This window comes from Paramisgurnus dabryanus, chromosome 10 (genome assembly GCF_030506205.2).
Source record: "Paramisgurnus dabryanus chromosome 10, PD_genome_1.1, whole genome shotgun sequence".
In the NCBI taxonomy this organism is placed as follows: domain Eukaryota; kingdom Metazoa; phylum Chordata; class Actinopteri; order Cypriniformes; family Cobitidae; genus Paramisgurnus; species Paramisgurnus dabryanus.
Window position 1 is genome coordinate 26659974 of NC_133346.1, and position 20399 is coordinate 26680372.

At 39.9% G+C, this 20399-nt stretch overlaps 1 protein-coding gene across 1 annotated transcript; it reads right to left on the reverse strand.

Moving 5' to 3' along the window:
* Positions 1-4915: 4915 nt before the first annotated feature.
* Positions 4916-14103, reverse strand: LOC135718276 (uncharacterized). Its single transcript, XM_065240585.2, has 12 exons — positions 13724-14103; positions 13439-13507; positions 13180-13240; positions 11691-12321; positions 11374-11595; positions 8765-10357; positions 8442-8645; positions 7878-8273; positions 7692-7756; positions 7303-7556; positions 6440-6685; positions 4916-6030 (listed from the first exon to the last, which is right to left on the reverse strand). The coding sequence occupies exons 4-12, from the start codon at positions 12319-12321 to the stop codon at positions 5340-5342; spliced, it is 4302 nt and encodes a 1433-aa protein (XP_065096657.1). The 5' UTR covers positions 13180-13240; positions 13439-13507; positions 13724-14103; the 3' UTR covers positions 4916-5339.
* Positions 14104-20399: the final 6296 nt, after the last annotated feature.

The window sequence follows — 20399 nt, forward strand, 5'->3', positions numbered from 1 at the left end:
TGTAGAGATGGGCAGGTTCATATACAATTTTACAAGCCCCCATCATTGTAAAGACCACTTAAAAACTTTTAACAGGAGTGATTTACAAGGCCAACCTATAAAAAACAAAGCAGCTGACCACACAGTTCTAGGAGACCAAAACAACTGCAAAGAAAACTTTAAGATCTCAAGGATGGATGAAGCTATTTGTTTTGTTAAAATAAAAGAGAAATTGCATGCCTACCATAAATGTACCTGAGAAGAAAGGAAGGGCAGATATGACCAGTTTCATGGTCACTCAACCCACTGCCCAAACCAGGATTTGAACCTAGGGCCTTCCACATGGAAGACAAAGGCATTACCCACTGTGCCACAGAGGACTTGCTGCCAGGCAAGGCACAAACATAGAGTTGATGCTTGTAGAATCTGCTCAAGTGTGGTTTATCACATAGGTAGCTTCAACAGCCATTCTGAAATCTGTGATTTACTGAAACATTGCACTAACTGAGAATTGGACCAAGGATGTAGCTGGTTGTTACTTTACTCAGTAACAAGATTGTTAAAGCTCCTTGTGTGAAACTGGCATCTTGATTATGGTCAATACAATCAGGCTGGTCATTGGTTGAGTTAAGAGGATGTTAATCCAGACTATGCTGTTTTTTGTGGTCTCTGTGCTCTTGAGAGAATTCTACCAATGCTTTAGGAGACCACAGCAACTGCACAGACATTTAGAAACTCAACAGGCAATCAAACTAGATGTTTGTAAGAGCATTAGTAAGATTATTGCTTTTTAATAGCAAGGAGCCTGTAGAGATGGGCAGGTTCATATACAACTTTACAAGCCCCCATCATTTTAAAGACCACTTAAGAACTTTTTAACAGGAGTGATTTACAAGGCCAACCTATAAAAAGCAAAGCAGCTGACCACACAGTTCTAGGAGACCAAAACAACTGCAAAGAAAACTTTAACATCTCAAGGAAGGATGAAGCTATTTGTTTTGTTAAAATAAAAGAGTAATTGCATGCCTACCATAAATGTACTTGAGAAAAAAAGGAAGGGCAGATATGACCAGTTTCATGGTCACTCAACCCACTCCCCCAACCAGGATTTGAACCGAGGACCTTCCACATGGAAGACAAAGGCATTACCCACTGTGCCACAGAGGACTTGCTGCCAGGCAAGGCACAAACATAGAGTTGATGCTTGTAGAATCTGCTCAAATTTGGTTTATCACACATATTGCTTCAACAGCCATTCTGAAATCTGTGATTCACTGAAACATTGCACTAACTGAGAATTGGACCAAGGATGTAGCTGGTTGTTACTTTACTCAGTAACAAGATTGTTAAAGCTCCTTGTGTGAAACTGGCATCTTGATTATGGTCAATACAATCAGGCTGGTCATTGGTTGAGTTAAGAGGATGTTAATCCAGACTATGCTGTTTTTTGTGGTCTCTGTGCTCTTGAGAGAATTCTACCAGTGCTTTAGGAGACCACAGCAACTGCACAGACATTTAGAAACTCAACAGGCAATCAAACTAGATGTTTGTAAGAGCATTAGTAAGATTATTGCTTTTTAATAGCAAGGAACCTGTAGAGATGGGCAGGTTCATATACTACTTTACAAGCCCCCATCATTTTAAAGACCACTTAAGAACTTTTTAACAGGAGTGATTTACAAGGCCACACTATAAAAAGCAAAACAGCTGACCACACAGTTCTAGGAGAACAAAACAACTGCAAAAAAAACTGTAACATCTCAAGGAAGGATGAAGCTATTTGTTTTGTTAAAATAAAAGAGAAATTGCATGCCTACCATAAATGTACTTGATAAGAAAGGAAGGCAGATATGACCAGTTTCATGGTCACTCAACCCAATGCCCCAACCAGGATTTGAACCTAGGGCCTTCCACATGGAAGACAAAGGCATTACTCACTGTTCCACAGTGGAGTTGCTGCCAGTCAAGGCACAAACACAGAGTTGATGCTTGTAGATTCTGCTCAAATTTGTTTTATCACAGCGATAGCTTCAACAGCCATTCTGATATCTGTGATTTACTGAAACATTGCACTAACTGAGAATTGGACCAAGGATGTAGCTGGTTGTTACTTTACTCAGTAACAAGATTGTTAAAGCTCCTTGTGTGAAACTGGCATCTTGATTATGGTCAATACAATCAGGCTGGTCATTGGTTGAGTTCAGAGGATGTTAATCCAGACTATGCTGTTTTTTGTGGTCTCTGTGCTCTTGAGAGAATTCTACCAATGCTTTAGGAGACCACAGCAACTGCACAGACATTTAGAAACTCAACAGGCAATCAAACTAGATGTTTGTAAGAGCATTAGTAAGATTATTGCTTTTTAATAGCAAGGAGCCTGTAGAGATGGGCAGGTTCATATACTACTTTACAAGCCCCCATCATTTTAAAGACCACTTAAGAACTTTTTAACAGGAGTGTTTTACAAGGCCAACCTATAAAAAGCAAAGCAGCTGACCACACAGTTCTAGGAGACCAAAACAACTGCAAAGAAAACTTTAACATCTCAAGGAAATATGAAGCTATTTGTTTTGTTAAAATAAAAGAGAAATTGCATGCCTACCATAAATGTTCTTGAGAAGAAAGGTAGGGCAGAGATGACCAGCTTCATGGTCACTCAACCCACTGCCCCAACCAGGATTTGAACCTAGGGCCTTCCACATGGAAGACAAAGGCATTACCCACTGTGCCACAGAGGACTTGCTGCCAGGCAAGGCACAAACAAAGAGTTGATGCTTGTAGAATCTGCTCAAATTTGGTATATCACACAGATCGCTTCAACAGCCATTCTGATATCTGTGATTTACTGAAACATTGCACTAACTGAGAATTGGACCAAGGATGTAGCTGGTTGTTACTTTACTCAGTAACAAGATTGTTAAAGCTCCTTGTGTGAAACTGGCATCTTGATTATGGTCAATACAATCAGGCTGGTCATTGGTTGAGTTAAGAGTATGTTACTCCAGACTATGCTGTTTTTTGTGGTCTCTGTGCTCTTGAGAGAATTCTACCAATGCTTTAGGAGACCACAGCAACTGCACAGACATTTAGAAACTCAACAGGCAATCAAACTAGATGTTTGTAAGAGCATTAGTAAGATTATTGCTTTTTAATAGCAAGGAGCCTGTAGAGATGGGCAGGTTCATATACAATTTTACAAGCCCCCATCATTTTAAAGACCACTTAAAAACTTTTAACAGGAGTGATTTACAAGGCCAACCTATAAAAAACAAAGCAGCTGACCACACAGTTCTAGGAGACCAAAACAACTGCAAAGAAAACTTTAAGATCTCAAGGAAGGATGAAGCTATTTGTTTTGTTAAAATAAAAGAGAAATTGCATGCCTACCATAAATGTACCTGAGAAGAAAGGAAGGGCAGATATGACCAGTTTCATGGTCACTCAACCCACTGCCCCAACCAGGATTTGAACCTAGGGCCTTCCACATGGAAGACAAAGGCATTACCCACTGTGCCACAGAGGACTTGCTGCCAGGCAAGGCACAAACATAGAGTTGATGCTTGTAGAATCTGCTCAAATTTGGTATATCACACAGATAGCTTCAACAGCCATTCTGATATCTGTGATTTAATGAAACATTGCACTAACTGAGAATTGGACCAAGGATGTAGCTGGTTGTTACTTTACTCAGTAACAAGATTGTTAAAGCTCCTTGTGTGAAACTGGCATCTTGATTATGGTCAATACAATCAGGCTGGTCATTGGTTGAGTTAAGAGGATGTTAATCCAGACTATGCTGTTTTTTGTGGTCTCTGTGCTCTTGAGAGAATTCTACCAATGCTTTAGGAGACCACAGCAACTGCACAGACATTTAGAAACTCAACAGGCAATCAAACTAGATGTTTGTAAGAGCATTAGTAAGATTATTGCTTTTTAATAGCAAGGAGCCTGTAGAGATGGGCAGGTTCATATACAACTTTACAAGCCCCCATCATTTTAAAGACCACTTAAGAACTTTTTAACAGGAGTGATTTACAAGGCCAACCTATAAAAAGCAAAGCAGCTGACCACACAGTTCTAGGAGACCAAAACAACTGCAAAGAAAACTTTAACATCTCAAGGAAGGATGAAGCTATTTGTTTTGTTAAAATAAAAGAGAAATTGCATGCCTACCATAAATGTACTTGAGAAAAAAAGGAAGGGCAGATATGACCAGTTTCATGGTCACTCAACCCACTGCCCCAACCAGGATTTGAACCGAGGACCTTCCACATGGAAGACAAAGGCATTACCCACTGCGCCAAAGCCGGCGCGTGTTAGTCGAGGTAAAGCAACCAAAAGACGGCACAGCGACGCGAGTTCGCGCCTCGCTCAGACCAGTGGTGGAATTCGTGTGACGTGTCAGTTTGACGCTGCTAGTGCACGCATGTGTGTCATCGTCACTGTCTCCCGCACTTTAATCAATTGTAAATCAGCCCCCCCCATCACTGTAATTGGACACTTTTAATAACGGAATAAAAACTATAAACAGGACTGTCCCTGTTCTTATGGTGTGTTTTATTGATTAAAGACTTGTTTTTGTGTTTACAGCTACAAAATATTGTTTATTCGTAAAGTATAGAGTAGCCAAATTAATAGACTATATAAATAGACACAGAAACAATGTGAGGGCAAGGATTAAACATTTATTATTTGCATAGATTTTTAAGGTAAATAAAAAACCAGAACAGCAATGTTATTAAAATAAAATAATAAATAGTAAACATTAATAAAATAAACATTCAACTTAGTAGTGCAATTCTGACGTATCAATGTTAATAATAATAATAATAATAATAATAATAATAACAAAAACAAAAACTTGCAGTGCACCTTTGACATGTCAGACTAAGAAAATAATATTATATCAAAACAAACATTTATCACAGTAGTGCAACTTTGAAAGGTCATCCTAAACAATAACAATAAAAAACTTGACCATAAACAAGGTAAACTTAACATTATTTACAGTGTGTATATAGTGTGTATATAAAATGTGAAATTTTTAAGGAGCTGGAGGATTGTCAACATAATAAATAGTAAACATTAATAAAATAAACATTCAACATAGTAGTGCAATTCTGACGTATCAATGTTAATAATAATAATAACAAAAACAAAAATTTGCAGTGCACCTTTGACATGTCAGACTAAATTTTTTTTTAAATCAAAACAAACATTTATCACAGTAGTGCAACTTTGAAAGGTCATCCTAAACAATAACAATAAAAAACTTGACCATAAACAAGGTAAACTTAACATTATTTACAGTGTGTATAGCATGTGTATTATTTACAGTGTGTATATAAAATGTGAAATTTTTAAGGAGCTGGAGGATTGTCATTTCCTGTTTTTTTTTTCCCATAACCACGTCCCTCCAGCACAGCCCTCCATTCAGCATATGACTGAGTCTCAGTCTCTTTGCAGTACCAGTTGCCAAAGTACTGAAGATGTGATGGTGGCTTTCTCTCTTTGTTGCACTTTCTACAAAGAATAACATCTGTCTTCCTCACATATTTGCGTGTGACAGTTCCAGTTTCCTCCCTCATCTGTTTTCTCTTCCTGTACTGCTGAGTGGAGTAAGGTACAGCTTGACTGGATGTTTGTGTCTGAGCTGATGGTGGCATAGCAGAAGGTAAAGGTACGTTAAAGAACACCACCTGTGAAGTTCCAGGCACTGAAGATGATGTATCTACAACTGTCGGTAGCTGCAGGGAGGGCAAAATGAAAGGCAGAGAGACGGGTATTGCTGGTGCAATGATAGGGAGTCTTTGATGTGATGGTGGTGCCTGGGAGATGGCTGGAGGTTGTGACCTCCTCTTGAGTTTTGCCTCCCCAGCAGTGTTTCTTGGCAGGACAAAAAGGTGAGGCTCAGCCAAGCTCCCTGGAAATAGGTTCGGCCCTTTCTGCAAAGCCGCAGGAAGCTTCTCAGGTCCAGCCATGGGTGCATCTGGGAAATTGATACCCTGCTTTGTAACCCCCACATCCTGTGACTTGTCACGCTTGGAGAACCTGGAAAAACATAAAACAACCAGTATTAATAAACATTTAAACAAAAATAAAAAAGTGCTGTGATCATTTACTGTTTAATCACGACTATAATGCAACAGCATTACACAGCTTATATCATATAGCAATTGATCACACCCTAGTGTCATGTTGCTTTTGTAAAATGACTACTTTCATTGAAATTAACATTGGATTATGGATTCTTACAGTCTGTTAAAGACCATGTCATAAGCAATAAATCATATCTTTCATAATAGAAAAGTAAACAGAAGTTGGACTTGTTGATTTGTTTCTAGACCCGCCAAAGCACTCACAGTTACATTCGGTCAACCGTGTCAATTACTTAAAGCAGCTGAGGGCTATACAGAGGGTTCATGTTTTGGTATAGCGGTAACAATGCTAATTTACTCACCAGTCTGAGATTGTTTTAGCGTTCATCTGTGGAAGCTGGATGGTGGTTTCTCTCATCACCCTATCATTGGTGAGGATGCACTCTCGGATATGTCTGTAGACCCGTGCAATCATTGTGAAGCGGGTGACCCTCTCTCCATTATCACGCACCGCGTTTTGGTAGAGAGCACAGAGCCTTATGAAGATGCCCTCCACCACTCTGTTGCAGTCAGGCCTCTGTGCAGGACTACGATTCCCAACGAAACATCTACAAATTACAGCAGAATTCATATTATTAATGTAAAATTGATTTCAGTGTGTGAACTTTTCTCTGTTGAGTTTATTGTTTTTTTTCTGTCAGATTTGCTATGTGTTGTCTAAATGTTAATTTGTAATATCTTTGCAGAGTTATGTTGTCTTGTTTGTTTTCTGGGTCGATGTTGAAATATCATATCAATAAATTAGGAATCTACTGTTTTACTGTGTTGTGGCATTATCACAGCTTTGGACAAAAAGTGTCTTAAACTGTTGTTAAACACAGAGATTATTTTTGTGATAATCCAAAAGTCTATGAGAAAATAAACTGGCTTTTTTGAGAGGGTCAGCCAACAAAAATATGTCATCCCTGTGGCACTATATAATGACCCCGGTCTGCGTTTTTTCAACGATGTATGGTTAGAACTGTGTCCAGAGGAATGTAACTTACATAACATAAAATTAGCATTAAACGTAAATCACAACTAACAATTTTTGTTATATCTAGGCCAAGTATGAACTTAACAGGCTGCAGGAAGATAAGCTAGTCATAATTCGTCAGGTTATCTTTTTATAAAAATCAAAACCCTTAAACAAATCAAAACCCCGTATTTGCTAAATTTAGCATACCTTCTGGTGCTCTCCACACCAGGTGCCACATTCTTCTTACTGGCCCTGAATCGTCCCTGTTTTAGGTTGGTTTGGTGACGTGGCGAGTAAGTGGTCTTTTTCTTATCAAACTCCCCCAATGCCTGCCATAGGTTGATGATTTGATCAGACTCTTCTCCAGTTAAGGCCAGACGGTGTTCTCTAAGGTTGAACAAATACTCTGCCAAGTCCTGCACAGCTCCATAACCTTCAATATTATCGGGTCCAACACAATCCTAAAATGAAAGATCATTTAGCAACTTTTGAAAGCACCAATGAATACAAATATTCACATGAAAGCACAGCCAACATAACCCAGATTTTGTTTGCATACATGTATATGTACATTAAAAAAGAAACCGTGCCCTTACATCATGCAAAGGGTTCTCTTCAGATGATGGAAAGTCAGTTTCTGTGGACCCTTGGTTACCTGGGGCTACATGAAAAAGGTAAATATTTAGTTTACATTTGTATTTATCTTTCAATATGACAAATATTCATTTAGAGTTAGTGTGACAACAAACAACTCTCAATAAAAATACTTTGGTAAAACTCACAGCTATGTGCGCCAGGAGATGGTGCTGGCTGAGTGTGCAGTGAGCTGGAAACAGAAGATGTGACTGGTATTGGAGGGACCACAGACAGTGATGATGTAGAGCTGGTGACAGGAGATCTCACTGGTAATGTAGGGGACACATACAGTGATGACTTGGGTCTGGTTGCCGGAGGGGTTGAAGATGATGCTGCAGACACTGATGCTTGTGAAGCAGCAGAAGGTATCCGCTCTGTGTCAAAGGTGGGGACAGTGATGTCTTGAAACTCCTCAAGTTCATCATAAGCTTCCTCCACCTCTATAGCAACCTCAGTGGTCTCAGACTCTTCAATGGCCAACCTGTAGTCCTGCAGAACTTTACCAGTTTGCTGGTAAAGATACTCTACTCCGATAAGTTCACCTTTAAAATATTAAAACAATGACAATTAGATAATATATCAGAATATTATATTATTACTCTTTATTATAACACTGTTTGTGTGTGTGTGTGTGTGTGTGTGTGTGTGTGTGTGTGTGTGTGTGTGTGTGTGTGTGTAATTGTCACCAAAAACAACAAACAGTTATCTACCAGTGTACTTTCTTGGCCCAACATAAGGGCTGATTTTCATGCCCATGACCTCCTCTGCAAGAATATTGGCAGCATGACGGAGAAGATGACTGTAGGAATGTGGCTGCTGCTCATCAGTTGTTGCTGCCACAGCCCGGTCCTCATTCCACCTTGCAAGTCCATCCAAAAGATACGCCTGAAAAAAGGTGTCACTTGCCAGCGTGCCTGTACATAAAAAAAATCATATAAATACATAAATAACTGTTCTTGCTATTCTCATAATTATTTCAATATATAATTAAGTAAAATCTTATTAAAAAAATTCTGTGACTAAAATTACTTACCTGGGATGAATCTGTTGAGGTGCAGGTGAAAAGACTCGAGCGAAGTAGAACCTCTGGCACAGCGGTAAGTTGGCAGACGGTGCCCTCCCTTCATTAAAGTGCCCGTCTGCATGTAGAGCTGCACACCTTGAGGATCCTGGATGCAGGCCACATGCTTTCGCTGGGACTTTATGATCTCACTCATCCGGGCTGAGTTTATTAAAGGGACTCCCAGAATATCACGACCAGCATCTCCTTCAAAGGCCTGAATGAGGCTCTCAATCATCGTCAGGGTCTCCTTGGTCCCACGAGTGGTTCTCCTGCAATGTAGGGCTAGCTCGCTACGGCTGATACGGCGCAGTACATCCGCCTCAGATGATGGTCTCCAGTCAGCTTCTAGCTCTGCACACTTTGCCATCTTCAGGGCCGTCAGGTCGTCCTGGTCCCACATGAAAATACAGTGGCTGAGGCGACTCATAAATGTGGCATATAACGGGTGACAGTCGGTGGTGCAACCCACAGAAAATCTCCGCATAAAGTGCCATATATCCAACCGGATGGTCATTTGCTCCCACTCTTCAAACATCCTCCTCAGAAGAGTGTTGCCACAGCAGTCTCGGTCCACATACAGTACCTCGGGAGGAGCTACCCCAGCCACTCTGTATCTCCTAATGAGGCCTTCAATCATTGGCCCAAGACCAAAACCCTCACTTGCTGTGAGCACGGACATGATCACCTGTCCATGCTCATTTCCAACATTGGTTGCCCAGGCAGCGGTGCCATAGCTGGGTCCTGCTAGTTTTCTGGCTACTTTTTTTGTGGAATCCATTTTTAAGATCCGACCATATTGTGATGTTATAGCGGCCTTGATCTCATCCAGCCGTTGCAGGACATCCTGGGCATAGACCTGCATCAGCCACCGGTGCTTAGGGACAGAAGGCATTGTAGGAAGCGGTTCAAATGTCACAGGCAGTATCAGGCTTGATGTGACAGCACTGGCAATCCCCTTGCAATCTGTAAGATATTGGACTGTTTTTTGCAACCAGACCTCAGCATGACGCTCCTGCAGCTTGCGCTGGATCTGGCTGCTGCTGTTTCCCAGACCTCGTTGACGCATCAAACATACTACCTGAAAGTCACATGCAAGTTTTGATGTTAGAATGCAGGGGAACTGCACTCTGTGGCCAATGTCGAGTTGGGAGACGATATCATGGCTCCAGCTGATGACCTTCCTCTTACATCTTCGGCAGGCCAGGTACTCAGATGCCACAAAGTACACACTATTCAAAGCAATCACCACCCTGATCTTTTGATGCAGGCCAGCTGAGGTCAGAAGATCTTTCTGACAGTCTGGATGTGGACAGGTCAGCTTCAATTGCCACAGCTTTCGTGGCATCCAGAGCAGCAGAGGATGGCCAAAGTAATTCTCCAAGGAAGGAGCACTACTGGTCTTCAGTGGCACCGATGGAGGATACCACCAAAGTTTGTCCACCCTGTTATAGATCAGCTCAGGACGGCCTGGTGCAGCCCATCTGAACAGGGCCTTGGAAATCCACCTTTGGTCCACTTCAGGCAGGGTGTGTATCCATCCAGCTGGAAGACAGACTCGTTGTGCTGGAAAAAAACATAAACACTAATTCACATTGTTGCACCAACAAGACTTAAATTAAACCTAGAGTTTGAAAAACAGTTTAGAGCTATCCAGGGTTTGTTGATCTTAGTTTAATTTTAATTTGACTTGTGTTGCACTACTTCAATTTAAACACAGATTAACAAATCTTAGATTAAAACCTTAACTACACCCTTCATCTGTGTTTTATTTTGTCCGGCACAATGAATTTGCTGTAATTAAACAGCAACAATGTTGACGTTGTTATTCAAAAGAAAATAAACAGTTTATGCAGGCAAAGGAAAAGTAATTTTTGTATTATAAATCACTACTTACATAAATCGGAAATCTAAAGGGTTGATTCAAAATAATAACATTTGACAATCTATTAAAACAGTCTATTGTATTGATTAAAGGAGCAATGTGGCAGGAAACAAGCTCAGATATTGTGATATAATGATGTGCCAGCGCACTTGTCATGCCGCCGTGTCTGTTCATTCTCTGTGCTATTAATATACTTTTTGAGTGATCGACCTCTATCCTGTGTATTTAAAAAAAGTCTATGTATGTACTGTAGGATAGGGAGGGTATCCCAGACTTGATGCTTCAAAGCCAATAAAACATCTTAATGTGCCGCTAAACTTACTCTGTTGAGACATTTTAAGAAACGCATCTTTGAATAGCACCACCACGCTCGCAGTGTCTGTTTCTGATCATTTATCTACACATTTAATTGTAAAAAAAATCTTTAAACCTCCTATGCACGTTTAAAGTTAATCCCTAACTGAGACTGAAAACAGAGTTTAAAGTACAGGGACAACAGATAATCTAGGTTTAATGTAAAATTTAAACCTGGATCAAAATGACAATTTAAATGTAACCCTGTTTATTTTTAAACAAGATTTAATGTTTGGGCCTAATCTTTGTTGGTGCAACCCACCCATTGTTTTACTTTACTTTATTATGCCTGTTAAGTAAACTTGAATATTTTGTTATATGTTTTAAATAAGTATAAACGTACATGCCACATGTGCCTCCTCAAACATAGTTGCCTCTGCCAGCAGTGTGCTGTCATCTATCTCAGTAGACACAGAGGGGTGGGTTAGGGTAGCTGAGGGCCCTGTGGCGGCTTCAATGGAAACAGTCGGGTAGGTGAGGGTGGCTGTGGGCCCTGTGGCTCCCTCAATAGACACAGTTGGGTGGGTGAGGGTGGCAGAGGGGCGTGCACGTGCCTGGGCCAAAGCTACAAAACAAAACACGGGACAATTAAACATGACTCCTGAACAGCAACAAATACTAAAAACAAACCAACTATTTTACACATAAGTGTTTGCTTACAAGGTGTGGTTTTGATGGGGGAAACTATCCTTTTTATGGTCTTGGTCAGGGTTCTTTGGTCAGGCAACTTCCCAACCAAGAGGGAGCGTAGAGAGGCAGTGGAAGCATGGGTGGTGGCAGCGTGCTGGGTGGGTGCAGCTTGCTGGGTGGGTGCAGCATGCTGGGTGGGTGCAGCGTGCTGAGTAGGGGCAGCGTGCTTGGAAGCTTTTGCATCATTCTGCTCTTCCTTCATGGCAATGGCAATTTTGCCAGAAGGAAAGAGCTCAATATACTCCCTGAAACTCCCCTTGTTGTGGGCATGTTCTTGGGAGTCTTTGCTGCCTCCTGTGGTGTCCCTCTTCATAGATGCAACCAGGTAAGCAGCATACCCTAGTGCATTTTCTGCCACCCACCTGAATGTTTGCCCACGAAAGATACCAAACTGGATTTCAAAGAAACCCAGCAGGTGCTTTCTGTTAGCTGGATCTCCATGGTGCTGACTTAAGCTTTTCTTGGCCTTGTCCAGCACAGCCTCCGGGGACAGGGGTCTTGTGTAAGGCTTTCCTTTGTTGGCTTCCTTCACCTTTGCTGCTTCCAGTGTGTCCGAAAGATTCAGGCTGCCATCAGCCCGTCTCCTGAAGCGAGGCTCCATCTGAATTAAAAAATGAAGATATAAATATTACAGAGAAACAGAAAACACATTTGGTAATCCAGCTGTGTAAATTACATTACTATATGGGCAATTCCTTACAAAAGCTAACCTTACCATGAACATTTTTTTACCAAAGATTTTCACTGCATTTATAGCTTAGCTGTCAAAATTTGGTGGTTTTTATACCACTGGAGGTCTCTTTCTTAAAGATTTTAAAGCATTTTAAGTATGTTTTTTCATAATCATATAAAAACCATTTCAGAATTGTCACATCCATAACAGTACATATTCCTCTTTAATGCACACATGAAAATTACATTTAAATGCATTGTTTTTGTTCTAAAAAAGAGTCATCCCTTCTCCATTTGTTCTGTTTTTGGCTTCTGGTTTGTGCAAAATAATTCACTGAAATCCTACAAATGTTTTCTCTCAAAAACGTGTGTCTTTTTGTCACTTCCATAACATTCATAACAGTCCCTCATCTAAAATAGAAAACTAGTGCATAGATTGATATTATTTTGATGACTGATAACAAACATATTGACTCTGACTATTTATATTTCATGTTTTGACAAAAAAATCACATTAATAATGCAGAAATTGCACATATTTACTCATGATCACATTACAGTGTTGATTTTATATTATTCTATGTATATAAATATATATGTATATTTTTTCCAACAGATTCAAAATGTTGACTAACATATCAGCATTATATTCCAGAGTAAGCTCTAATAATGTTACAAGTAAAGCATTTAACCTTAAATCATGCATTTACAATTGATTTAGCTAAAACAACTAAGTTTAGCATCAAAATACACTTAAAGGTTCTAAAAATAGAAGCATGTAACTTACTGTGCACGAAGCTGTAGTAAAGCCGTAGTAACTTACAGTTATACTTTATTGCTCTGTGAATCTATAAAACATACAAATTAACTTACAGTATAACAATTACAACAACAACAACAATATAATAAATAACAATTGATGTTTAATTAAAAGTTTGTATTAGTGACCTAAATTACAAAGCTAATGTTAGCCTGGCTAACGGTACAGGTGTTTCGTTTAAAACGAATATTTGCTACTGTACTAAAAATAGAAGCATGTAACTTACTGTGTACGAAGTTGTAGTAAAGATGTAGTAAACTGTAACGTTATACTTTGTTTTGATTGCTCGGTAAATCTATAAAACATATAAGTTTGATTACAGTAACGTTATAACGATTGCAACAACACACACATACATATATATATATATATATATATAATAACAATTGACGTTTAATTATTAGTTTGTATTAATTACCTAAATTACAAAGCTAGTCTGTGCTAGAGGTTTTTGGTTTAAAACAATTTAAAATATTTGCTACTTTATTTTTGTTGATAAAAAGTGACTTACCTGAAGATGTTTCTCCGACCGTAATTCGCAAGCTCTGGGGGGGCTCTTGACGTTGATTGGTCAATTCTTGGTTGTTACTAGCAGACAGGTTCATGATAGCGATACGAGCGCTGATTGGTCATTGCATGCGAATCTTGGTTTCAGTCAGGAGCGCTGATTGGCCGTTGCTTGCAAATCTTGGTTTCAGTCAGGAGCGCTGATTGGCCATTGCTTGCAAATCTTGGTTTCAGCCGGGAACGCTGATTGGCCGTCGCTTGCAAATCTTGGTTTCAGCCGGGAACGCTGATTGGCCGTTGCCTGCAAATCTTGGTTTCAGCGGGGAATTTGATTGGCTGTCATAACCAAGAATAACCACGACTTACAGGTGGCAGGGAGCGCCACAGAGGACTTGCTGCCAGGTAAGGCACAAACATAGAGTTGATGCTTGTAGAATCTGCTCAAATTTGGTTTATCACACAGATTGCTTCAACAGCCATTCTGAAATCTGTGATTTACTGAAACATTGCACTAACTGAGAATTGGACCAAGGATGTAGCTGGTTGTTACTTTACTCAGTAACAAGATTGTTAAAGCTCCTTGTGTGAAACTGGCATCTTGATTATGGTCAATACAATCAGGCTGGTCATTGGTTGAGTTAAGAGGATGTTAATCCAGACTATGCTGTTTTTGTGGTCTCTGTGCTCTTGAGAGAATTCTACCAATGCTTTAGGAGACCACAGCAACTGCACAGACATTTAGAAACTCAACAGGCAATCAAACTAGATGTTTGTAAGAGCATTAGTAAGATTATTGCTTTTTAATAGCAAGGAGCCTGTAGAGATGGGCAGGTTCATATACTACTTTACAAGCCCCCATCATTTTAAAGACCACTTAAGAACTTTTTAACAGGAGTGATTTACAAGGCCAACCTATAAAAAGCAAAACAGCTGACCACACAGTTCTAGGAGAACAAAACAACTGCAAAAAAAACTTTAACATCTCAAGGAAGGATGAAGCTATTTGTTTTGTTAAAATAAAAGAGAAATTGCATGCCTACCATAAATGTACTTGAGAAGAAAGGAAGGCAGATATGACCAGTTTCATGGTCACTCAACCCAATGCCCTAACCAGGATTTAAACCTAGAGCTTTCCACATGGAAGACAAAGGCATTACTCACTGCGCCACAGAGGACTTGCTGCCAGTCAAGGCACAAACATAGAGTTGATGCTTGTAGATTCTGCTCAAATTTGTTTTATCACAGCGATAGCTTCAACAGCCATTCTGATATCTGTGATTTACTGAAACATTGCACTAACTGAGAATAGGACCAAGGATGTAGCTGGTTGTTACTTTACTCAGTAACAAGATTGTTAAAGCTCCTTGTGTGAAACTGGCATCTTGATTATGGTCAATACAATCAGGCTGGTCATTGGTTGAGTTAAGAGGATGTTAATCCAGACTATGCTGTTTTTTGTGGTCTCTGTGCTCTTGAGAGAATTCTACCAATGCTTTAGGAGACCACAGCAACTGCACAGACATTTAGAAACTCAACAGGCAATCAAACTAGATGTTTGTAAGAGCATTAGTAAGATTATTGCTTTTTAATAGCAAGGAACCTGTAGAGATGGGCAGGTTCATATACTACTTTACAAGCCCCCATCATTTTAAAGACCACTTAAGAACTTTTTAACAGGAGTGATTTACAAGGCCAACCTATAAAAACCAAAGCAGCTGACCACACAGTGACCACACAGTTCTAGGAGACCAAAACAACTGCAAAGAAAACTTTAAGATCTCAAGGAAGGATGAAGCTATTTGTTTTGTTAAAATAAAAGAGAAATTGCATGCCTACCATAAATGTACTTGAGAAGAAAGGAAGGGCAGATATGACCAGTTTCATGGTCACTCAACCCACTGCCCCAACCAGGATTTGAACCTAGGGCCTTCCACATGGAAGACAAAGGCATTACCCACTGTGCCACAGAGGACTTGCTGCCAGGCAAGGCACAAACATAGAGTTGATGCTTGTAGAATCTGCTCAAATTTGGTTTATCACATAGATAGCTTCAACAGCCATTCTGAAATCTGTGATTTACTGAAACATTGCACTAACTGAGAATTGGACCAAGGATGTAGCTGGTTGTTACTTTACTCAGTAACAAGATTGTTAATGCTCCTTGTGTGAAACTGGCATCTTGATTATGGTCAATACAATCAGGCTGGTCATTGGTTGAGTTAAGAGGATGTTAATCCAGACTATGCTGTTTTTTGTGGTCTCTGTGCTCTTGAGAGAATTCTACCAATGCTTTAGGAGACCACAGCAACTGCACAGACATTTAGAAACTCAACAGGCAATCAAACTAGATGTTTGTAAGAGCATTAGTAAGATTATTGCTTTTTAATAGCAAGGAGCCTGTAGAGATGGGCAGGTTCATATACAACTTTACAAGCCCCCATCATTTTAAAGACCACTTAAGAACTTTTTAACAGGAGTGATTTACAAGGCCAACCTATAAAAAGCAAAGCAGCTGACCACACAGTTCTAGGAGACCAAAACAACTGCAAAGAAAACTTTAAGATCTCAAGGAAGGATGAAGCTATTTGTTTTGTTAAAATAAAAGAGAAATTGCATGCCTACCATAAATGTACTTGAGAAGAAAGGAAGGCAGATATGACCAGTTTCATGGTCACTCAACCCAATGCCCCAACCAGGATTTGAACCTAGAGCTTTCCACATGGAAGACAAAGGCATTACTCACTGCGCCACAGAGGACTTGCTGCCAGTCAAGGCACAAACATAGAGTTGATGCTTGTAGATTCTGCTCAAATTTGTTTTATCACAGCGATAGCTTCAACAGCCATTCTGATATTTGTGATTTACTGAAACATTGCACTAACTGAGAATAGGACCAAGGATGTAGCTGGTTGTTACTTTACTCAGTAACAAGATTGTTAAAGCTCCTTGTGTGAAACTGGCATCTTGATTATGGTCAATACAATCAGGCTGGTCATTGGTTGAGTTAAGAGGATGTTAATCCAGACTATGCTGTTTTTTGTGGTCTCTGTGCTCTTGAGAGAATTCTACCAATGCTTTAGGAGACCACAGCAACTGCACAGACATTTAGAAACTCAACAGGCAATCAAACTAGATGTTTGTAAGAGCATTAGTAAGATTATTGCTTTTTAATAGCAAGGAGCCTGTAGAGATGGGCAGGTTCATATACAACTTTACAAGCCCCCATCATTTTAAAGACCACTTAAGAACTTTTTAACAGGAGTGATTTACAAGGCCAACCTATAAAAAGCAAAGCAGCTGACCACACAGTTCTAGGAGACCAAAACAACTGCAAAGAAAACTTTAAGATCTCAAGGAAGGATGAAGCTATTTGTTTTGTTAAAATAAAAGAGAAATTGCATGCCTACCATAAATGTACTTGAGAAAAAAAGGAAGGGCAGATATGACCAGTTTCATGGTCACTCAACCCACTGCCCCAACCAGGATTTGAACCAAGGGCCTTCCACATGGAAGACAAAGGCATTACCCACTGTGCCACAGAGGACTTGCTGCCAGGCAAGGCACACACATAGAGTTGATGCTTGTAGAATCTGCTCAAATTTGGTTTATCACACAGATAGCTTCAACAGCCATTCTGAAATCTGTGATTTACCGAAACATTGCACTAACTGAGAATTGGACCATGGATGTAGCTGGTTGTTACTTTACTCAGTAACAAGATTGTTAATGCTCCTTGTGTGAAACTGGCATCTTGATTATGGTCAATACAATCAGGCTGGTCATTGGTTGAGTTAAGATGATGTTAATCCAGACTATGCTGTTTTTTGTGGTCTCTGTGCTCTTGAGAGAATTCTACCAATGCTTTAGGAGACCACAGCAACTGCACAGACATTTAGAAACTCAACAGGCAAATAAAACTAGATGTTTGTAAGAGCATTAGTAAGATTATTGCTTTTTAATAGCAAGGAGCCTGTAGAGATGGGCAGGTTCATATACACCTTTACAAGCCCCCATCATTTTAAAGACCACTTAAGAACTTTTTAACAGGAGTGATTTACAAGGCCAACCTATAAAAAGCAAAGCAGCTGACCACACAGTTCTAGGAGACCAAAACAACTGCAAAGAAAACTTTAACATCTCAAGGAAGGATGAAGCTATTTGTTTTGTTAAAATAAAAGAGAAATTGCATGCCTACCATAAATGTAGTTGAGAAAAAAAGGAAGGGCAGATATGACCTGTTTCATGGTCACTCAACCCACTGCCCCAACCAGGATTTGAACCTAGGGCCTTCCACATGGAAGACAAAGGCATTACCCACTGTGCCACAGAGGACTTGCTGCCAGGCAAGGCACACACATAGAGTTGATGCTTGTAGAATCTGCTCAAATTTGGTTTATCACACAGATAGCTTCAACAGCCATTCTGAAATCTGTGATTTACTGAAACATTGCACTAACTGAGAATTGGACCAAGGATGTAGCTGGTTGTTACTTTACTCAGTAACAAGATTGTTAAAGCTCCTTGTGTGAAACTGGCATCTTGATTATGGTCAATACAATCAGGCTGGTCATTGGTTGAGTTAAGAGGATGTTAATCCAGACTATGCTGTTTTTTGTGGTCTCTGTGCTCTTGAGAGAATTCTACCAATGCTTTAGGAGACCACAGCAACTGCACAGACATTTAGAAACTCAACAGGCAATCAAACTAGATGTTTGTAAGAGCATTAGTAAGATTATTGCTTTTTAATAGCAAGGAACCTGTAGAGATGGGCAGGTTCATATACTACTTTACAAGCCCCCATCATTTTAAAGACCACTTAAGAACTTTTTAACAGGAGTGATTTACAAGGCCACACTATAAAAAGCAAAACAGCTGACCACACAGTTCTAGGAGAACAAAACAACTGCAAAAAAAACTTTAACATCTCAAGGAAGGATGAAGCTATTTGTTTTGTTAAAATAAAAGAGAAATTGCATGCCTACCATAAATGTACTTGAGAAGAAAGGAAGGCAGATATGACCAGTTTCATGGTCACTCAACCCAATGCCCAAACCAGGATTTGAACCTAGGGCCTTCCACATGGAAGACAAAGGCATTACTCACTGTTCCACAGTGGAGTTGCTGCCAGTCAAGGCACAAACACAGAGTTGATGCTTGTAGATTCTGCTCAAATTTGTTTTATCACAGCGATAGCTTCAACAGCCATTCTGATATCTGTGATTTACTGAAACATTGCACTAACTGAGAATTGGACCAAGGATGTAGCTGGTTGTTACTTTACTCAGTAACAAGATTGTTAAAGCTCCTTGTGTGAAACTGGCATCTTGATTATGGTCAATACAATCAGGCTGGTCATTGGTTGAGTTCAGAGGATGTTAATCCAGACTATGCTGTTTTTTGTGGTCTCTGTGCTCTTGAGAGAATTCTACCAATGCTTTAGGAGACCACAGCAACTGCACAGACATTTAGAAACTCAACAGGCAATCAAACTAGATGTTTGTAAGAGCATTAGTAAGATTATTGCTTTTTAATAGCAAGGAGCCTGTAGAGATGGGCAGGTTCATATACTACTTTACAAGCCCCCATCATTTTAAAGACCACTTAAGAACTTTTTAACAGGAGTGTTTTACAAGGCCAACCTATAAAAAGCAAAGCAGCTGACCACACAGTTCTAGGAGACCAAAACAACTGCAAAGAAAACTTTAACATCTCAAGGAAATATGAAGCTATTTGTTTTGTTAAAATAAAAGAGAAATTGCATGCCTACCATAAATGTTCTTGAGAAGAAAGGTAGGGCAGATATGACCAGCTTCGTGGTCACTCAACCCACTGCCCCAACCAGGATTTGAACCTAGGGCCTTCCACATGGAAGACAAAGGCATTACCCACTGTGCCACAGAGGACTTGCTGCCAGGCAAGGCACAAACATAGAGTTGATGCTTGTAGAATCTGCTCAAATTTGGTATATCACACAGATAGCTTCAACAGCCATTCTGATATCTGTGATTTACTGAAACATTGCACTAACTGAGAATTGGACCAAGGATGTAGCTGGTTGTTACTTTACTCAGTAACAAGATTGTTAAAGCTCCTTGTGTGAAACTGGCATCTTGATTATGGTCAATACAATCAGGCTGGTCATTGGTTGAGTTAAGAGTATGTTACTCCAGACTATGCTGTTTTTTGTGGTCTCTGTGCTCTTGAGAGAATTCTACCAATGCTTTAGGAGACCACAGCAACTGCACAGACATTTAGAAACTCAACAGGCAATCAAACTAGATGTTTGTAAGAGCATTAGTAAGATTATTGCTTTTTAATAGCAAGGAGCCTGTAGAGATGGGCAGGTTCATATACAATTTTACAAGCCCCCATCATTTTAAAGACCACTTAAAAACTTTTAACAGGAGTGATTTACAAGGCCAACCTATAAAAAACAAAGCAGCTGACCACACAGTTCTAGGAGACCAAAACAACTGCAAAGAAAACTTTAAGATCTCAAGGAAGGATGAAGCTATTTGTTTTGTTAAAATAAAAGAGAAATTGCATGCCTACCATAAATGTACCTGAGAAGAAAGGAAGGGCAGATATGACCAGTTTCATGGTCACTCAACCCACTGCCCCAACCAGGATTTGAACCTAGGGCCTTCCACATGGAAGACAAAGGCATTACCCACTGTGCC

What these genes read in the sequence shown, in the direction of transcription:
- LOC135718276 (XM_065240585.2), bottom strand. Translation starts at nt 12,321, where the DNA reads ATGGAGCCTCGCTTCAGGAGACGGGCTGATGGCAGCCTGAATCTTTCG. An exon ending in CCCCATCAAAACCACACCTT is followed by an intron (nt 11,596 to 11,690) that starts GTAAGCAAACAC and finishes TTTGTTTTGTAG; the next exon opens with CTTTGGCCCAGGCACGTGCA. An exon ending in CCTCAACAGATTCATCCCAG is followed by an intron (nt 8,646 to 8,764) that starts GTAAGTAATTTT and finishes TTTTATGTACAG; the next exon opens with GCACGCTGGCAAGTGACACC.